The following is a 20,905-nucleotide window of genomic DNA, read 5'->3' as shown; positions in this document are numbered from 1 at the left end:
AAAAAAAAAACCATTAGAGAATAAAGAAATTTAATTTTCGTAACAGATATTTCGTTTTGGGTCAGCTGATTATATTGGAAGGTGGTCAAAATCACTTGAACGCTTGCAAATAAAGAGCGATAGCACTAAGCTTCTGCCGGATGAAGATTACGTTTGTCAGATCATAGGAGCGTTTGAACCACTCAATTATGTAATGAGTTAATTCAAAGCGTCATACCCATAGTGATTACCCATGATTCCTCTCCCTATATGTATAAAAAATTTGCGGCCGCAAACTGAAGCTGTAAGAGTGTAGGATTGAATTTTGAAGATTGGGTTTTTTCTTATAATTATGTATGTGTTACCTAAGAAGTGCTTCGAGACACGAAGGGCTACGTCCTTCTAATGAGCTTACTTGAACATGTCATACCCACGGTGATTACCCATGATTCCCAAATGTATAAAACAACGGCCGCAATCTGAAGCTGTCAGTATATAGGATTGAATTTCGAAGATTGGATATTTTTCTTATATTTTTTTTTATCTGTGTTACCCTAGAAGTGCTTCGCACTCCATATCCTTCAGATACAAAGGGCTGCACCGTTATCACCATCAATAAGGTTATTGCCATTGTTCATAGTCGACAGTTATTCTTAAGAAGAACAAAACACAAAATTTCAAATATTTATTTTTATTTTGAATGTAATTTAAACTCGCTGTCATTCAAAAATATCGCAGATCAAATCGCATACCATTCATTTACAAATATGCTCTCTCAATCTCTTTGTGGATAACCTTTCATATCAGTATTCTCCCATAAAAATTCAATCTGTAAAACAATTTATGTGAAACATAAATCGATATTATTTATGAATAAACAAAAGACGACAACAATTGCATACATCACTAATTCATACTTGTGCACAAAAAAACATAACAGCTCTGTTTTTACGTGTCTGGCTAGCGTATCGGAGTTGTCCTCCCTTATCTATGGCGTAGATATAATTCTATTAAATATTTAATTTTACAAGCTACACCAATCTGCCATTGGGAAGAACAACCCAATGTTTATCTGCATAAATGCAAAGTGAGAAAGGTTCAGTAATAATTCAGAATAATGTACGTTCTGCATTTTGAACTTTGACAGTTAGTCATAACGATGAAAAGTTGATTCATGTCTATAGAAATAATGCATTTAATGTTATACTTAACTTTAAAAATAAATATCAAATACTAGAAGATTCACGTAGTTCAAAAGACGCAAAATGACATTTCGGATAATTGAGATATGAATATCTAGTCAAATATGACCATCTATAGTTCTAAAGAATAAAACTGCATTCAAATATGTTTGTAACAGCAATAATAATTAGAAATAGAGCATATGAACCAAGATTGGTGTTCAAAATTAATAATAATTATTTCTTTTCAATTAAAACACAAATAAAAAGGTAACTCACAATACCGGTTTTTACTAGTTAAGAATATGCTACATATCTCATGTGTGTGTTGATTATAATGAGTAATTAGCTAAGTGGTCCATGGGAAATACGAAAACTGTATCGGGCACTTTGTTCGGAAACATGTATCAAAGAAAGTTCTCTATGCAGTAAGGCAATTAGTGCGCCTTACAGTTTGGCAAGGTTGTTTTTCCTCAAGAACTATAAAGGTAATTAAGTCTTTTGATTTCTCTCGAGCATCAGCGTCTTGATTGGTGTAGACTCTCGAGGAAACATTTTCACTTAAATAACACTTTGTTTGTCATAATTAAGTACCGTAACAGTCGTCTCGTGCTTAAGTCCATGCTTAAAACCTGTCTACTACGAATACTTATTTTTTGCATATATACTTATGATGGGATCAAAAGATAATTAATTTAAGTGGGAACCTGGTAAACATTTAAGAATGTACTTACTGAAAGAGAGACTACGATGTGTGTCATTATACTTGGCATTTTAAACAATTTAGCAAAGACAACATAAAGAAATCCAGAGTTATATCTGATGTACTGTAGGATCATACTGGAATGTTGGTAATAAATACATAAACCTTCCCAATCAAAACGTTAATTTCTTACGATACATAAATGAATATTTCATTCTACATCAAGTGTCTAGTTGATATGACCGTGTATATATTTTAATATTTTATTCTTATTCTGATCCTCTTGAAGCTTGACAAACATGTCTCGGTGCTCAAAAACTAGACTGGCAAGCAGTTTCTAGAATATTGAAAAAAAATCACTGAACTTTGGCTTGATTATTTTGTCTTTATTACATATACACGTGTGAATCTAGGTTACAAACTAAATGAAGACCTCTTCTGAGAAAGTCTTATCACTTTATGGTCTGGTGGCCAGTCTAGCCAAAACCAAGTACAAAATATGTTTACTTTCATATCATTATATTGAACAATTTTTATCGATTTCCCTATGATTTCAGTAATTGCAATTACTATTTTCTTGAAAGCGAGAACAGCAGTATTTTAACATTCCATTTCTGATATAATTAGTTAATAAAACAACACTTTCAACAACGCTAAACATAGATCCCGATTAATATCATTTTATTATACCATTAAAATATTGTTCTATATATTGCCTTGATTGAATTGAGTTGGTATTTTTCATTACACAAATTAGTTAAAGTAATATTCTCTAACCCGATAGCAATTAAAATCTGGGACAACAACCTGTAGATGAAGTGGTTTAACACGTGTGTTCGCTGTGGATCAGCTGGCCTACAGACAAGACAGTATTATAGCAGTCTAGCTATTGTATTTCACGGTCCATCAACCATATAGCTGGCTCAGTGATATGTAGACATGTGCTAATTATTCTCGGTACGTAATTAAATAGGGATACATTTTTTGTTGTCTTGAATTGATCTGAATTGCGTTTGGATATTCCATTACTAATGGAAAACAGCTATACCCGAAATTATGCTACAATTGTAAAACTTACAAAATATGGTATTACAAGCAAAGATATTGCCAAATCTTAAATCCTATATTGTGTCATTGCATATTGCAGAGTTATTTCCCTTGCGGGTAGGTATCGACTGTGACGTCATGATATTGTGAGCACAAATTAAGTCGTTTTCCACGAACAATATAACGTTGCACGCATAAAATGACAAGTACCAAATCGCAATGGCAGATATCTCTGTAATATGCAAATACAACATACCATATTCATTACAGTTGTTTCATACATGATATGCTAAAAGTCATAATGATGACAGTACCGACCAGGTAAATCATTTTAATGTGGCCGGTGTTAGAGGGGACAGCTAACATTGTTATCCATCTATCAATACTGTAGAAACACTTGTTATAGTTGCTGGTTATATTATTTTTAAAATGGACACTAAATTCCGTCGTTCATCCAGTCTGGGAAAATCCTTTTCCATTTAGAAGCCACAGAAAAGATATGGAGCACCTTTTATGACTTAATTCTATGAGTCCCATCATGGCAGCACGTTCCTTTTAGATGGATCACATGCTCCGGTAATATGGACGGTACTAGGTTGCAGTCCGACACGTCCACAAGCTTTGTTCCACCATAGTCTCCGACGTCATCCTGAGAAGATAAAACAGTATTCTACTTGAATTGATATCAAGGTAATGCTGTATAGGTATTTATCTAAAGTCCTGTTTCTAAATGCGAATTTCTATAGGGTTGTCACCCCTTTGTGTGTGTGATGAGTATGTGTGTTTGGAAGGACTGTGGTGTTAACATTATTATTTACGTATGATCCCTGAACTACTTCAGACTGCTGTATCGCTGAAGTACTCTAGAAAAGACATCGAACAGCACACCTCACCCTATTAGATCATGCTGACAACAGGTGAAACTGTCAATATGTTTCTAGCTCTGTAAGTTGATTTAATCAAGAGTCGTCCTCACAATAGCACCCAACGACTATACCTACATATATTTCAGAAAGAGAGAGAGAAAATGTTTTAGGACAGAAATACGTTTAAAGTTGTAAAATAACTAATGATACAAGGGTTATGTTTAAGACACAAACTAGAAACTAATGTAACACCATATCAATGTACATAATATCAAACGTCTGAAAAAATTGTGAGTTCATATTATCAACCGACTAAGTTCATGGCATACTACATGTATATAGACAAAACATTACATTTTCCATCCATGTTGAATCGGTAAACTGCATAAAAGTACATTCGCATAGAAATATGTGCATCAATTACCAAAAATATGAAAGATTGCTTTCAAAATGAAACGAACAGATATGTTGTCTATAACCCGTTGTTACGGTACACGTAAGCCCTAGTCTAAAGTAGGAGAGGGCAGTACGGGTGTCTAGTGTTAATGGGAATTCAAGAAGGCAAAAAGGAGGAATGTTCAAAGTATAGTAAGTTTCCTCAACAATTATCACTTAGCAAACGTTTATAAATAATTAATAAAATCGGTTGATTTGTATCTCTTATGTAGCAAATATAGTTATCACTATTCAAATACATAGCATACCCACCTATTCACTTAATGTTATACATGTACTGTAAGGTTTTGCAAAAGTATGAAATTATATTTAGACATGCGAGAAAGAACGTTGAACGATATGACAAGCAATAAGACTGTGGAGATTGGGGCGCCCTGCCTAATAGTAAACAATATCGTCAAACGTTTAAGGGGGAATGCACCATGAATGCAATCATCTTATGAATCTCATACGAAGCACGCAGTTTTTCATCAGTTGTAGCAGTTAATCATACGTGTATGTATATTACAGGGATCTTGGTCTATAGTGCATGTTACCTCGGCTTTTAAAAGAACGATGCTATATTTGTTTGTTCAGCTTAACGCCTGGTTCGTTTTCCATAATAATAATTCCGATTGTTTTCAAAACATGCCAGGATACGTATGGCTTTAAACGGAAAACAAATTATTTCTAAAATATCATGCGCCCTGGGTGTAAAAAGGTCATGTTTGTTGATGTCGATTGGATTTTTAATGTAATTATGGATTTCGTTCTAAGTAAACTCAGTTACAAGCATTATCAACATTAAATATTACGTCAAGCTGATATTCTTTTGAAAATACAAAAAAAATGATATTTTGGAAATTACAATGCATCTTGATTTAAAAGATTTCTTTATTTTGATCATTTTTATTTTGTTTTATCTGGGAAAGAAACTTACTTGTATCATGGTTCAGCAACATTGACCGGAAGTTGGTATCAGTCAATCGATCCGGAAGTTCACCATTAATCCTGAAGTTCATTATTAATCTGGAAGTTCCATTCTGTTTTTCATGACGTATTACTTAAAGACTAGGGAGAAGAGGGCGATCACAGTATTACAGAAATAAAATATCTTATGTTCAGAGGCATTCTTTTAATTTCAGTATTGAGTTCACTAGGTTTGATATACTCTGCCGTTTATCAATGACATCGGGGTACAGTCTTGTCAGTTATTTGGCGATTTTTATTTGGACTGAGAACGTAATTGTGCAACATATTCAAATGCACAAGATAATCCACACGAACAATCGCAATCATCAAGCACTCGTATTCCCCTGGTAAACACACGATTGTTGGTTTATTCAGCCTCACGTGAATTCATGTTACCATGTGCATCCATTTAAAACCATACATCATTTGATCACACATATCCTCCAATACTGAAGCAAGCATTTATAACAGTTTTTAATTTCCCACAACACAACACCACAGTTTAAGTGAGTAAGGAAAATTAATTTGTCATGGTAACAATCACATGATATGAAGAGCACAGGTGTCAAATCCAGAAAATGATTTCCGTTCCACAGAAAAGTAACAGGATATCGGTGATACTTTAAGCCTTTTGAAGTGGTCCCTATTTACTTTGAGCAAAGGGTCCACAACTCCTGGTGCAGAAACATGAGAGTCGTAAAGAAAAAAATCTATCATCATCAAAGTAAAGTAAAGTTGCCGAGACTATGACAGATATCTATGAAATATTAAAAGCACGAAAATAATTAAAAATCCGAAGGGAGATAATTCAACGTGTGATGCTGACGATGTGTCGAATGTATAGGCCCTACATACGGGCGGCATTATACCCCCCGCAAAGTCTGATAGGATGGCACTAATTTCTGGTCCACACTTAGACCCAATGTCTGAATTTAAACACTGATTTGCCCCATGGAAAAACCTGAAAATAAAAAGATAGTATACTGTAATACTCTGTTGCTGATCGACACCTTATAGTATGTCATGCCTGATACATTATTTATTGATCGTGTATGATTTCGTTCCTTTCGAATCATCTATAAAGCTAAAACGTACCAATGCACTATATTTGTAACACGTTACAAGATATTCTTTCTACTCATGTGTTCATTTTTCAATGTACCCATCTTTAAATATATTTTGTAAAGCTGGTACCGTCAATGAAACACAAGACGCTTTCTCTTGTAGAGCACCTGTCCTTGATATAATTATCAGGAGTCATCTTACAAATAGCCCTATTGTATGATTTAATGTCTGGAAGATAGTTATGTCTTCATGTTAAACATTTTGTTAAATTGTGTACCAATAGAGAACTGAAGTATAACATTTGTATAATCATACACTCACCGACAGATTTGTTCTATCCGATGGTTTTCACGTTCCTCCACTTGGTCGTTGGAATAAGCTGTCATTTTTTCGGATGACTGCATGGTGAATTCCTCGTGCCGTTTTATACATTTCTCCAGTTCCTTGTCCAACTTTGTAACACAGGTCCGTCGTTCCACATAAACTATAAGTATACAATATATCTTAGACACACTTAAGCCAGACACTTAATGCCAAGATAATCACAAGTAATCATCAATTTAGATTGATGGCAAAACAATACACACGTAAAACCCAATGATTTTGAATTGACAAACGACTATCACTTTTCTGCATCCATTTCGGAGTTTTAATTGGACTCCTCAAATTCGTCTCGCTTGTTATCATGGCAAGGTATGGACCTTCGTTTCTAGATGCAGAGTAATTAGTTAATCGAGAGGATTTCAATATTGGAACCAATATTGGCAAAACTAGTGAATGAAGCAATGAACGATCAATATTTTGAAGAGTTACTATATATTATTTTGCGTGTTTTTAATGTTACTTCTAAATATATATTAACACGTTTGATAGCACGTTAGCTTAAGATTTGGCAAGAATACTTCTATCATCAGTAACGTTATGAACTATAAAATGAACACCGATAATATTAATACTATACATACAACTCCAATTTATGGTAAGAATCATCGCTGCTGGTACAAATGATATGCTTGATATTAAGGATAAGTTCTTATCAGCTGAACGATAAAATAAGGTTTTTATTACAATGTATCGTGAACAGAATTCTTCGTCAGATCCTTATTAAAAGTGACAGTACTTAGCCTCTTGTGACGGTTCGGTAATAAGAATCCGTAATGATTGGGATGTGGGATGTGTGTATGCACGTGCATGAAATAACTGCACGTGCTTTATGGATCTAGCTACAATTGTTTGGGATAAGTGGCAATATTCTTCGTCATAAATCTACTGTGGAGACATTCAGAAATCGTGACGGGCAACACGTGCGACTTCCCGTGGTGCATCTGGATGTGATGAGAAAAGCGTAAATCTGACATCGTTATACTAGCTAGTTTAGAGGTGTGTGGCTTGTCTGCCAAACAGGAGGCGTTGATTTGTGACAACATCACAGTGTAAACCATTACAGGGCGTGATAGTTGCATTGTCTATGGTTATATGGCGTGAGCCCTGTTTGTTGTACAGTGGAATGTAGGTACAACGACTGTAATGTCAACAACTAAACGAGAATATCACTTTGTGAAAAATAATCATGTTTAGTCTTCCTTACACAACATTCGACAATGTGTAACAATTGATCTGCTCACAGTTTATCAAATTGACTAATGATTTGTTTATGTTTGGCATTACTACAAAGTGATATTATCAACATTGTTACCCATCAACTCTGTATGCACCATAGTGCTTTTTTTAAATAATTGCTGTCGACAGAAATGATAATGATGAAAAAGTTGAAAGGGATGATTCATTTACGAATACATCATATCAACAATTAACTCTAGCTGATTGGTAAAGATGAAGACCACACAGAAGCAGTGCAGCAAAAATAGACTATACCCATAAAGGATTGAGATTAAGTCACTTCTTCCGAGAATAAAACAAAGTATTAAACGTCGATGTTTTTTAGATAGTGTACCAAATATGAATGCATCTTTTAATGCATTGACCTGCACATCCCGATCACTGCGTCTGCTTACGATACGATAACTAGCCAGATTCCGGGACCAATAAAGGGACTGTAAGACCTGAATGGTTTGTTACTTGTTTATATACTTACAGTCAGTATTGCTACAGAATCTTTGGAATCCTGATCTCCAGGCGTCCGGGTCCGCAAATTTACGTAACCTTTCGAAGTCTCTGGGACTTGTACATTGACTATATATTTTATTAAGGCAATCAACAGAATCGTCTAGGTCACCGTGTCTGTCGGGAAAATAAAACAGTTTTAGATGTTAGATAGCATACAACAAAATCAATATCGCCAAACAAACACAGATCGCATGTCTAATACATGTTGTAAGTTCATCTGACCAGGGTTTGTTTTCTAAATCGATGGCTGAAATTGCAGTTCGAGAAATGTTAGGCCCATTATTAACTTGTTAACAATATCTACATCGATGCATACAATGTAGATATTATTTCTATTTGACGTGATTTTATACATGATGACAAAAGAAAGGGACATTTAATTAACTTGAAGGTAAAAAATAAATATTTTCTTAATATGAAAAGGAACTAACTTGCAGCCAGGAAGATATATGCAATGTTACGTAGACATATGAACATATCATAAATCTATATATAGCAGTGCGTTGTGGTGCTAAACAACGACTGACCCATTCCATCTAGCCAACAATACTAAATTAGAGGATATCGCATTTTTTTTCATTGATAATTTCGTCAGTGCTCATCACACAGAATTACATTAATACACTTCTGGGAATAATGTCATAATCCTTTATATAAAAAGGAAGACATCTGGTTGCCACATTGTGCAAAGTTAACCGGAAATGACGTACCGACAGTGACGCTGCATGCGGTCTGCGTCTGCGCCGGTGATGAGCATGCTGTCGCTGCTGCCATACGTGAGGTTGTGGAGACATGTGAACACCTCACTCAGCAAATCGTCCGGACAGTAGCCGAGCGTTAGGTTCACCACCCACAGAATCGCAGTCACCATTGTATCTGAAACAAAAACAACATTTCGATTACAAATATGTTTGGTTTAGATTTCTTTGATGTCATATCTAGATATCTTTGTGTTATCATCATAAGATAGATAAGTACCAAGGACAGCATTACATAAAAAAGTCATTCTTCGTTAACGATATACATTTCTGAACAACAAAACAGATATTGTAACTCAAAACTTCAAATATCCGAATACGATGAACCGAGTGTCACATTGTTTCATCATAGTAGCCATCAAATAACAATGCTCTTTTTTTAAGCGAAAAAGCTTTCCACAATACAAAACAAAAATCAAAAATCATTGCAAGTTCGATCATTTCGTAAACTGTTTAAACTACAGAAAAATGTTTTTCGTGTTGTTTGTTTTTAATTTCTTTCTAATATCCTAATGTTCTTTTATCCGAAGTGCATCCTGTTCATGTGTATATATGATTGAATGCCTATAGGTAAGATATACATGTAGGTAAACAAAGCCTGAGTATAATCTTGACACCCAATTTATACCCGTTTTAATCGACACTTTTCACCCATATCCATGATAAATGTGTTGTACCTTAAAACGTTGTGCAATGTTCTATAATTTCAGAGTTGGTAATAGTGTCGATAGTATATTGATATGATAACATGAATATGATACTCTGTCGATCATGCAATAAATGATACTGCCAAGTCTCTTAAAATATTCAAAGAAGGTCATTGAAACCTTGATAGATATTTTATCTTGTAAACAGCACGCATAAACATTGATCCGAGATAGCATGTGATGTTATTTAACCGTAATCTTACATACATTGAAAATAACTCTAGTTACAAACAGCTGACAAAATAGGGGCATTGACTTCATTAACTATCACAGAGAAGGTACATTCTGCTGAATAAAAAAGAAAACGAAAATCACACCAATTTGTTAATTTTTGCACAAATGAGTTCTTTAATTCAAATTTATGTTGCGAACATGTAATACGTTAGTTGTACAGCCAGTTATATACAGGTCTTTGATATTTTGGTAGATATAATATTGTTACCGACAGCATTAGGCGAGAATAAGATTTATAATCACTGATAAAAGTAAACTTTATCAAAAGGTTTAACATTTCAGCGCCTGTTTCTCCGAGCCAAATATTGGAAACGTACATAAATATAACATGAACGGTTCACGTTGTTCTTGGATTGTATCGACGCCTTCAGGCAATTTAATGATTAAGGTCGTAATATATTTCCCACTATTTTTTATATTTCTTTTTAAAAAACTGTGATTCATATTTAGATTCCTTCTGCTGTATGATATCTGAATGATACATTTTCAAACGAATATCAAAGCTGCAGCGGGAAAACAATATGGTAGGATATTAAGCAATACTTCGTATCAGTATCGTATGCTTCATAGAATATAATTCAGTAGCATAACGGTTATTAAATACATTGTATAAAGTTAAAAGTATTAAGTACTTTCTTGAGAAGATCATACAGTAATAAGCGAAACACTTAACCTATTATTAAAAAAACTTTCTCTTTTTGAAGTCTTGTAACCATCAAAACTTGCTTCGGCAGTTTCCCTGTCTACTTGCCTTTTTCATCAAGTTTCGAGATTACAGCGGCGAAATCTATTTTTGAAATAATTATAGCGGATTAAGACAGGTATGCATCACAAGTATTGTAACAGACGTTTACCAGATGTAAATTACTGCAATACATTTCACTCTCTGTGTATGCGTTACTGGTGGGCAACGGCTTACACACGGAAACGAAATCCATTAGATGTTTCGTGTGTTGTGAAAAGAGCTATGAAATGAATTCACAGTATGAACTTCTACTGTTTGTACTTACCCCCTCCGGTAGACTTATATCTTCCCAGAGACAGGGAGTTTGGCAGAAATGAATCGTTAGCGGAGTATCGAATTTGACATGCACTTAAAATGTAAAAACTAGTTATTACTCATTTCGACACGGGCAGCCAATTACGGCAGACATTAGGCTGTTTAAAGTTTCCACAGAGAGAAAGTTTACCCGAAATCTATATAGACAACCTCACACAGTAATCATTTTTGTCGGTTGTTACCTTCAGGGAGTTACGAAAAAACAGTTTTTCGGACGGTAATTTAAAAAGTACCAGTCAACCAGTATTAGTGTCATCGATTCACTGCTAACAGTTAGTGAAAACCAACTTTCCTTCGCGTTCAATTTACTTTCGAAAATATCGCGATCCAAGAAAATTCACGAAAGTTTACGAAAGTTTACCTGCGCGAAATAATATATCTACATGATTTATTTGATTACAATTTCAATAATTTTTATAAATCCGCGAAATAACTTTTTCGCAAACTTTTGGAATGGAAATCGCGAAAAAAGTAGCCGCAAAAGAAAGTCAGTTTACAGTATGACCCAGCAGTTTTGTGTTATACCTAGTACACTTTGCAAGATAGTAATAACCTCAAATTTTCACATTGTATTGCAGCTTTTTCACTTTTAAATTTCATTGTAGCTAAGGTTATCTTCGATCGATTGGATTTCTTCTCAAGAGACATCTAAGAATTATACATGTATAATTTTGTATTAACATTAGCACAAAAACGATAGGTTTATTCAAAAAGATATTTTGTGCAGTGCATCGTGAGTTTGCTATGAGAATCACTTTTGTCAAGCAATAGTTAGGGATGCCAACAAAATTCCAGTTGTACCTCTCTTATCGCTGATAAATTTCACTTCAAGATTTTTAGTTTTATTAACATACACACAAATGTAATTATCTCTCATGGACATACACATGATTTTGATTACAGAGTGATCACAAAAAACACTAGCTGATCATTCCCATATAGCCCTGCTATGAAAAAATACCTTTAGAATACATAGAAAACCATTCCCAGTGATGGTTTACATGGGTTTTGTGTACACTCTGCTACAAAACCGCGATAACATCTGAAATGAATACTGGCAAAATCTGCAGTGTAAATTTGTTTTTTGACAAGACGTTTTCGATAACACAAAAAAAAGATAAACTATTTTACTCGCAGACACATGGATAAGAATCTGATTATTCTGCAGTTGTTTATGCAATGGTTTACTTGCTTCTACAGATGTTTTACAAAACACACTGATATTAGAGCGTGATCAGATTATCAAACCTGACTACCAGACTTCTAAAGAAAACAATGATGTTATCATTTTGATATTTTTTTATCAAATTAAGTTCGTGAAATTAACAGTAATTAGTTATTGTACGGTTAGATTACAAAAAGCCTTATTGACACAAAAATAATCCAATGTGTAAAAAGAAGTAAATTACGATTAAACATGGTGATTTTTGTATAATAAGCGCCTCTTTCTATGATTTTACAAATTTTACAAATTTTACAAATTTCGGAATAATATACCCTTTGGTTGTGATGATCCACTTACTGTTAGTCAATTTAATTATGTGAGATCCACGACAAAAACCGGACGCGAATTCATAAAAAATACCTGCAAAATATTTGAGTAAACACTTACCGACATGATAGTAGTTTTAAGACGCTTTTAAACATCCTAATTGTTTAATTGACCATTTAAAAACCTACCTTTGAGGAACAAGAAACATGCGTAATATTTAATGTGGCCAATATATGTGTGAAAAGTGTCATACATTAATGAAACTAATTCAAAATCAAAAAGAGACATTTTCGAACTAATTGCAAACATACATTTTATATAGCATCTATATTTACTGTCATGAATATTGATTTCAATACGACATTGACGCGAACATTCTGTACTGGAAACCAGTTTGAACGGTGCTAATGGATTATGCATTCAAATCATACAGGAAAACAACCTCATGTTCTTCGCTCTCTAGTTTACAAAGAACGTTGATTTTTTTCTAAAATAAACCTTGTCGATAACTGATGATTTATGGCTCGTGAGACTCTACGATCGATAATCACGTGCTCTCATTCCATAAATCATCGCCTATATTTTAACGAGGCCACTTGGCGTAGTGGTGTTCAGGGAACTTCCGGAAAACGCAGACTAAGAAACGGGAGATCACGTAGACTACTTTTCCCTTTAATGTATACCAAGCATTATGTTATGTCCTAATAAATACGAAAATAAACTAGTAAGGTCATTCGATTGAACATGGGTTTCTTTAATGAGGATAGGCGTTCAGAATAATTGTAAAGACGGGATCCGCATACTGTCCTGATGCATTGTCTGTTGACAATGATACAGTATAATAATCCAAAACTGAAATATGATATGTACAATGCAAGAACACGTGTTAATTATTTCGAGTAAGGCATAAAACTCGAATAATTATGCCCGTCAACGTGGAAACAAAATCATACCAGGTTTTAACGAAATCCATAGACTTTAAATTCCAAGGAAATGTTACCTTCATCGAAAAAAAGTGCTACATCCTCTATCGACATTACGTTTGGAATTAATCTTGTAAAATATTTTGTAAGGGTTGTGGTAGGTACAACAGCCAGTAAGGACCAGAGATAGGCAGGTTATATATACAATTATACTGCATACTTATATATATAATTTTGAATATCTCAAGGTTATACTGTAATGCTTGCATATTTTACCTATTGGAAAAAAGTAGGCAAGTAAATTATTACTTTTAAAATAATAGAAGTTAAATTAAACAATTACAAGTTAAAGAATTATCAGTTTGAAATAAAAATCAATCTGACCATCGCTGTAGCAATATCCCAACTACTCATTACTCGTAATGTTTTCGTCATAATGTTAGTGACACTAAATTACAGCTGAAATAGGTGTTCGCGCTATAACGAAAATAATGTTATTTAAGTACACTATTCTACCAAATATAGACAATGGTATCAAAATTAATGTTATATCGTTAATTCATATAACGATAACACTACTTCATTATAGTGTTGTCATTGAGTTGGTGTGATATAGCGATATACCAATTTATCATGGCGAAGATCGCTAAAGACGATCTAGTGATTTTATTATAATTGATTAGTGGTGTAACGATAAAAGGACGATATCGTCAGAAAATCGTTTAATTGGGATCATTGTTAGTAGCAAGCAGTGAAACGGGACAGCATGCCATTGGGATGAAATTAGAAAGTGGTCAGAATCGGAATCCAATATAGATTAAACCAAATAGTTAACGATATTTAACGAATGTATGACACTTTCGAGACGGGCATATGCTTCAAGCAAGTCAGTTTCATGAGCTCCAAATAGTTTTGAACTGAAAGTACAAACATTTTAAACGTATCCTTCATATGACAATGTTTCAAATCAATGTAGACGGAAATACATCTTGGGCGCAAAATCACCAACTCCTAGCTCAAATACCATGGTTAAACGGCTTTGCTAAGCAAACCATCGACTATTTGCGAAATATAAAAGTCATCTCCAATCGCTGGGGTGCGATAAAGAATCAGTTATTTTCTTTTCTTCGTCGTAAACTTCATCAGGTCGGCTTCAAACGTTATATAGAGAAGGATCGTCAGACCCGTTAGATCCCCGAGAGGGCTGCTTAATGGCGGTCGGTCGATAGTCACTGGCAGGTACCCGCACGTATGAAAACCTATTTAGGGAAGTGATATCGAATATAAGGGACAAAAGTAGCGAGGGTGAACTTTAGAATCACGTAAAACGGGTATTGAACAAATATGTTCGCTGCAGTTATAAGGTTTCCAATGATGCATATAAATTATTAGCAATATTAATATGATTTTGAATAAAATTATTTTTTGATTTACACCATAATATCTTACTTGAATAGACACAAAACATATTGTTTCACAAATCAATGGCATCCAAAACCATTCAGTGGGTGTAAGGTTTTGTAATGCTACTCATTTGTCATTCATTCCCAAAGAGACTTCACGAACTTAACCGAACTGTAAAAAAAATGAAATAACAATTTTAAAAACAAATAGAAGAATTTGTTATTCATCAATAAACTTTAAATATTCATGCCTTTTTAAAGAGGATCCAGGCAGAAACGATATCCATGGACATCATATTTGTTTAACGAGCACGCTCATGGCATTTCGAATATTTTACAAACACATTCTGTAACACACATGGGTGCAGTATTGTGTGTGACTGAACGTTCCAAGTAGAACTGTTAGTTAAGGAAACAATACACTGGCACCGGCATAGAACAAATGTTTACCATATACTATCTAACTATACGAACTAGAATCTACTATAATGCTAGAATGCCTTGATGATGGTTGTTTGGTGAAAATGAATCCATGCCATTGAAATATCTCAATAATTCAAAATTTATTTCACGGAACCGGTATTCTATCGAAGGCAGTAGAAGATGTACTTTCAATACAATAGCGGTGCTGCTTTTACAGTGCACTTTGTCGTATGAGTACATCAGCACTGAACAGACATTGATACATATCTCGTTCTTATTTTAGTTTTCTCTCTCCTAGAACCAATGCTGTGACACCAACCTTGATTTTGTTTCGGTCAATATTTTTTTAATGAATAAAACTACTTATCCACCGCACTTAACGTTAGTAATTGACCAATATCCACGTGGTTGACAAGTACTTTGTATTGAACAGAGCGCACTATTGGCTGTAAGGTGTATTATTCCTCTTAGCTAAGGAGTACAGAAGCACTCCCGATTGTGTAAGGTACATATTTTACCGATGTCCATTTTGAGAAAACAATATGCAGAGTAGCTTCATTTGAACTTTACCAAAACAATCAATATGAGCGCAATCATGAGCGGCACATACTAGTTAATGTTTTATGGTACACATCAACTAGGTTTTATTTTATCTTTGGATTATACAGGGAGTTAGCCAGAGTTAGCCAGGGAAAGAAGCTTTTCAAAATCCAACTGCTCAACCAAACGTCAAACATAATCAAGGTAACATTTACAAAACAAGGTATTTGTAAAAATAGTAAGATCATTATTTAAATGCAGACTCCAGTTTCAAGAACATAAGGGGATTCCTTAGCTTATAATCCTCCATAGAAAAACATTACAGATGTTCATGAAAATGCTTAGTTAATGAACTTTTCTTTTTTAGGAAATTTAAGGTAAAAGATTTCTTCAAATCAAGATATGTGTTCGTAAAACCGGGGCTTTTGCCATTTCTTTCGGTTATCCTACGAGGTCAGAAGGTACAACTGCTTGTTGTGGGTTCAATAGATTACTGAGCCTTCGTGTTAAGTTAAGTAACAATATTTCAGCATAGTTTTACGTTTAAATACTAACATATAGCATTTACTTCTATTGAATACACATAACAGTTACAACAAGCAAACATTGTGGATTCTCACATGGCTATTAATGACACTGGTACCACCTACATGAGTTTATGCCACAAAGAGAACCGTTATTGAATTCCAATACAACCAAACATTCCTCTTTTGAATTGAAATAGTGTTCGGGTGTATCTATATCACACATAAGGTGAAAGCAATCAAAACGTTGACGTCATTTTTAATTTGATAGTATAATTACAAAATTCTTTGATTTTGTACATGGAATCTAAAGGTCGTGCTGTGACATTTTCAGCTATGTAAATAAAAAATGTAAATAAATATGTATGTAAATGTACTCTAACAATGACAAGATATCTACATGTAAAGATTAGTTGATCATATACGGTCATAACAAGAAGACAAATGTTGACATGATAGTGATTCATTTGAAATTTTCATTTTCGGATGAAGATTATCACAACTAATCATGCATATCAAAACCACGTCGTCACGCCTTACTGAACTCAACAAGCATTCAGTCGAGTGACGTTTCCAAGGCCAAATATGATAAATTGATTATGTCACCTATGCCTCGACATAATAAAAATGCTTCAATTGATTGAAGAAGTATGCATCGAACTGAGCCGTTAGAATGGGTTATTATTAAAAACAGAAAACGCAGATTGAACAAGTATGCTTCTAGGTGAGCCGTTAGAATGGTTAATTATTAAAAACAGAAAACGTAGATTACAATTTTTAAATAGCTTTGAAGTCACAAAGTATAGAAATTTCAGCATGACCGAGTGTTGCATGATGAAATTGTAATTCTCGTATCAGGAAACGCATCTCACAGGATGAATGCCTGCACACAATAAGCCAGTCGTAAACCATTTAGAACTCTGTTGGGACCATTTCATAGGTTATAAATGTAAATATGCACTAGTCTGTCATAACATGATCAGTATAATGGTTGCAAAATACAATTGCTTTAGCCCTGTTAGCTTTGCAAAGAACTTTTGCAGTTCACGATTTTTTTTCTGTTGTACTCCCTTATCTGTCGACATTAAAACCAATGGTGCATTTAGAGAAATAGCTGTTTTGACATAATGTAAACGACTCAGCGAAACAGCAATACAATGAGTTCGCACTATAGATGGAACAATATTTCAGTTTCAATAGTTGTTGAGCGGAAATACATATACATTGTATAATCGTTAGTCATAAATCACCCACATCCGCCATAACATAGCATAATGATACAAACATTGTATGCATGTCACGTTTCGAACTAAATAGACTTCCTGAAATGGCAATAGCTATGACGTATAATTACAAAATGAATGATATTTCTGTTTCGTGTTTAGAAACAAACATTTATCGTCAGTTGTTTAAATTATAAAGAAGACCACGTTTGATCAGAAACCTGATATTATGACATACTGAATAGACGGACGAATGTACGGTATATTATGGGAATGATGACATAAATTGAAATTGTCTAAAATGAACTAAATATAGCGAGCTCAAACTGAAAAATAAAAAAAAAATCGCCTAATAACAAAAAGAGATATTTATCTGATAAAATTTACATCTTTATTCTCTCTAATGAAACATCCTGATTATATAGATATGTGGACTCTATAGATTGCCAGACATTCCCTATTGCGACCCTGTTCAAACCAATGGTAGATCAATGTAGTTACTTACGTACCAAGCCAAGACGGATACAGACTTATACATGTACCTAAATTATTGATGTCGGCATAATACAAACCTTTATAAACAATACTGTAGTGCGTCAGCTATTCTGATCAAGAAAGAATTCAATATAATGTTCATATAATTAGCCAAATTCTCGTTCCCATGTCTGAGTTTCGTGAAAATATACATCGTCTATATATTTATCAAACAAAATATATTAAATTGTTTAAAAAAAAATCACTATGTAATTTTAGATATGATATTTAACAACTATACAAATAGAAAAAAAATGATCTTAAAACTACGTAACGTGAACTGTGTGTAATACATTTAAGCATCATTAACCGTTTCTCGATAATCTGCATTATCTCCGAGTTTGGGAAGCTTTTAATTACAGTTTGTTTTTGGAATCGACAGATACTTTCCGAAGCACCACTTTGTATCAAATTTCAAATTGTCGAGTACAGGCATATTTAATGTGTGAGAATATGAACGATCGCGTTTTTTTCTAAACTGTCATTTAAATCGAACCTTCCAGAGTAAAATGCATTGTACATTCAAAGATCTGAAAATAATCGACTACATTAAGGTACCACGGGGGTACAGTTCAATGAAAATGGATGTTGTCATATATTTTTTGTATTTTGTGGATGGACTGATGAATATACTTAACATTCATATATGATATTTTCAGAAAATACGAGATTTGAAAAGGTATTACTAAATATTTACTATAAAACAGACTTTAAAAAATTAAAACATTTTCAAATCTCGTATTTTCTGAAAATAATATACGACTATTAGGTATATTGATCAGTCCATTCACCAAACACATAAAAAGATGTTGGATACATGTAACATCCATTTTCACTGGCCCCCTGTGTACGGTACCAATCAACCATGAGCACTACAATGCTTACACTATATCTACTAAAACAAAATAATATCCACATACATCTCTATAGAAAGTTGATTTAGCACACATCTCTCAATCTATCATTGTTCAGATATTAAAATTCCAAAAAAAATTTTCTTGATTTCTTTCGTCGAAAATGACATGAAACAAAGACGTCTGTGATACATTATGACATTTAGTATTACACCAGGTAAAGAGAGAAAATGTGAGTCCACTAAAGAAGGCTTTTCACGACGTTTCTCTCGACTACCTATCACAGGAATTACATATATGGGGATACATTAACGTTCGAAAAATCAAGTCATTAAAGTACGTGTATCATACTAAAGTATTGCAACAAAACAGTGTATACAAGCAGGCTCTCACAGCCAGTAACTTTCTCTGCTAGATTCAAACACTAATACGTTTTAAGTTAAAAGCGTATTTCGATTGGAAGAGTCGATATTAATTAATTTAACATAAATATTTTACAACGATTAAGTGTGAGCGTATTTGATATTTGATATTCAAAATATGACTGAGATATGCTACAGTACTATAAGTATATGATGCAGATACGTTAACAGTCAATATATCTAGACACTACTTATCGTGTTCATACTTTCATTTTTAATGACATATAATATTATCCATTAATTATTTATAAAGCCTACTTACAGTTAATCGTCGAAATTTTTTTTGTAATATAAATTCCAAAACTTGTGAATAAATTGATATCACGATAAAATATATATCTCCATGGCCATTATGTGACAAGCTTTAATACACGTTTCCAAATTTATGTTGTTCACCATGAATGCTACAGATTTAATTAATCTGGATCATAGCATTGTCCTGTAGGAAAACCCAGTAATTATTAATCAAATTAAGAACGTCATAATCCCGCTGAAATTATGTCATATGTTGGGATAATTTGCAGAAATGCGTCACATATCAAATTAAACGCGAGTTACCTGATATCGGAGCTATATTCTCTCCGAAATGATATAATATTTCCACACTGATATTAATCAGAAAATGACGAAGTATTTAAGATATGATCTCCCTACTAAACACATGGCGTCGTTACCTTTTCCAGGCACTGCCGGTCGGAACGGAACCGAATCACTGTATAGCCAGATCGATTTCAACAATAGTTATGATGAAGATGAAACGTCCGGTGTATTCCCTGGCCAAATCAAACCAACGCTATATGTAAGAGCGATATATAGTGTGCTGTAGCCCGCTACTGCTGCTATAATAAGGTGATGACTGGTCCAACACTACATCACATTAGTAAATTAAATTATAGCCAAGAATGGCTCCTTTTGGCATCCTAACTATGGCACCGGCTTTCACCCACAGGAAACGATGAAAACCTCCAAGACGGGATGTCGAAATATGCAATTAGATAATTAGCTGGGGAAATGGCGATGAAAATAAAGATAGAATTGAATAAACGGTGGTATGTTATTCTATCAAAAGCACATAGAGTCTTTATACTCACTTAGATTGGGTAGATAGACCATGGCAGGTTGTGTTGGTACGTGGACATGGTATTACTACAGGGATATATATCCGAGACGTTCCTCGTGTTGTACCACTTCCATCTAGTTCTGTCAAGAAATACAAAACACACCGTCAATCCACACAAATACAGAACCCACAGTTTAGGCCGAGGTCATGTTCGAAAGATTCCTTTGCGTTTATGACCCCAGCAACGACATATAGAACATATTAATTAGAATATGCATATAGGTCTTACATGTGTATATGATTGTGAAGGGTGAATGATACATGGATATATCAATGAGAAATGCTATGCGGCATGACATTCGGGTAAACTGGA

General features: G+C 34.0%; 1 protein-coding gene across 4 annotated transcripts in view; it reads right to left on the bottom strand.

The window, feature by feature from the left end:
• Positions 1-651: 651 nt before the first annotated feature.
• The window catches only part of LOC138336718 (uncharacterized), a 52,825-nt gene continuing 32,571 nt past the window's right edge, over positions 652-20,905 (bottom strand). For 3 of the 4 annotated variants that reach the window (XM_069286268.1, XM_069286269.1, XM_069286270.1), the window contains exons 2-7: positions 20,564-20,672; positions 9,086-9,251; positions 8,344-8,489; positions 6,570-6,732; positions 5,152-6,144; positions 652-3,559 (exon numbers count right to left, since the gene is read on the bottom strand). In XM_069286268.1, the coding sequence (XP_069142369.1) occupies positions 5,928-6,144; positions 6,570-6,732; positions 8,344-8,489; positions 9,086-9,251; positions 20,564-20,585 (714 nt within the window). In that variant the 5' untranslated portion in view covers positions 20,586-20,672 and the 3' untranslated portion in view covers positions 652-3,559; positions 5,152-5,927. Of the gene's footprint in view, positions 3,560-5,151; positions 6,145-6,569; positions 6,733-8,343; positions 8,490-9,085; positions 9,252-20,146; positions 20,279-20,563; positions 20,673-20,905 lie in introns of those variants that run through there. The other variant, XM_069286272.1, reaches the window with a different exon arrangement.

Source organism: Argopecten irradians, chromosome 12, assembly GCF_041381155.1.
Source record: "Argopecten irradians isolate NY chromosome 12, Ai_NY, whole genome shotgun sequence".
Taxonomy (NCBI): domain Eukaryota; kingdom Metazoa; phylum Mollusca; class Bivalvia; order Pectinida; family Pectinidae; genus Argopecten; species Argopecten irradians.
Note: the sequence above shows the minus strand (reverse complement) of the source record. Positions and strands in the feature narration are given on the sequence as shown.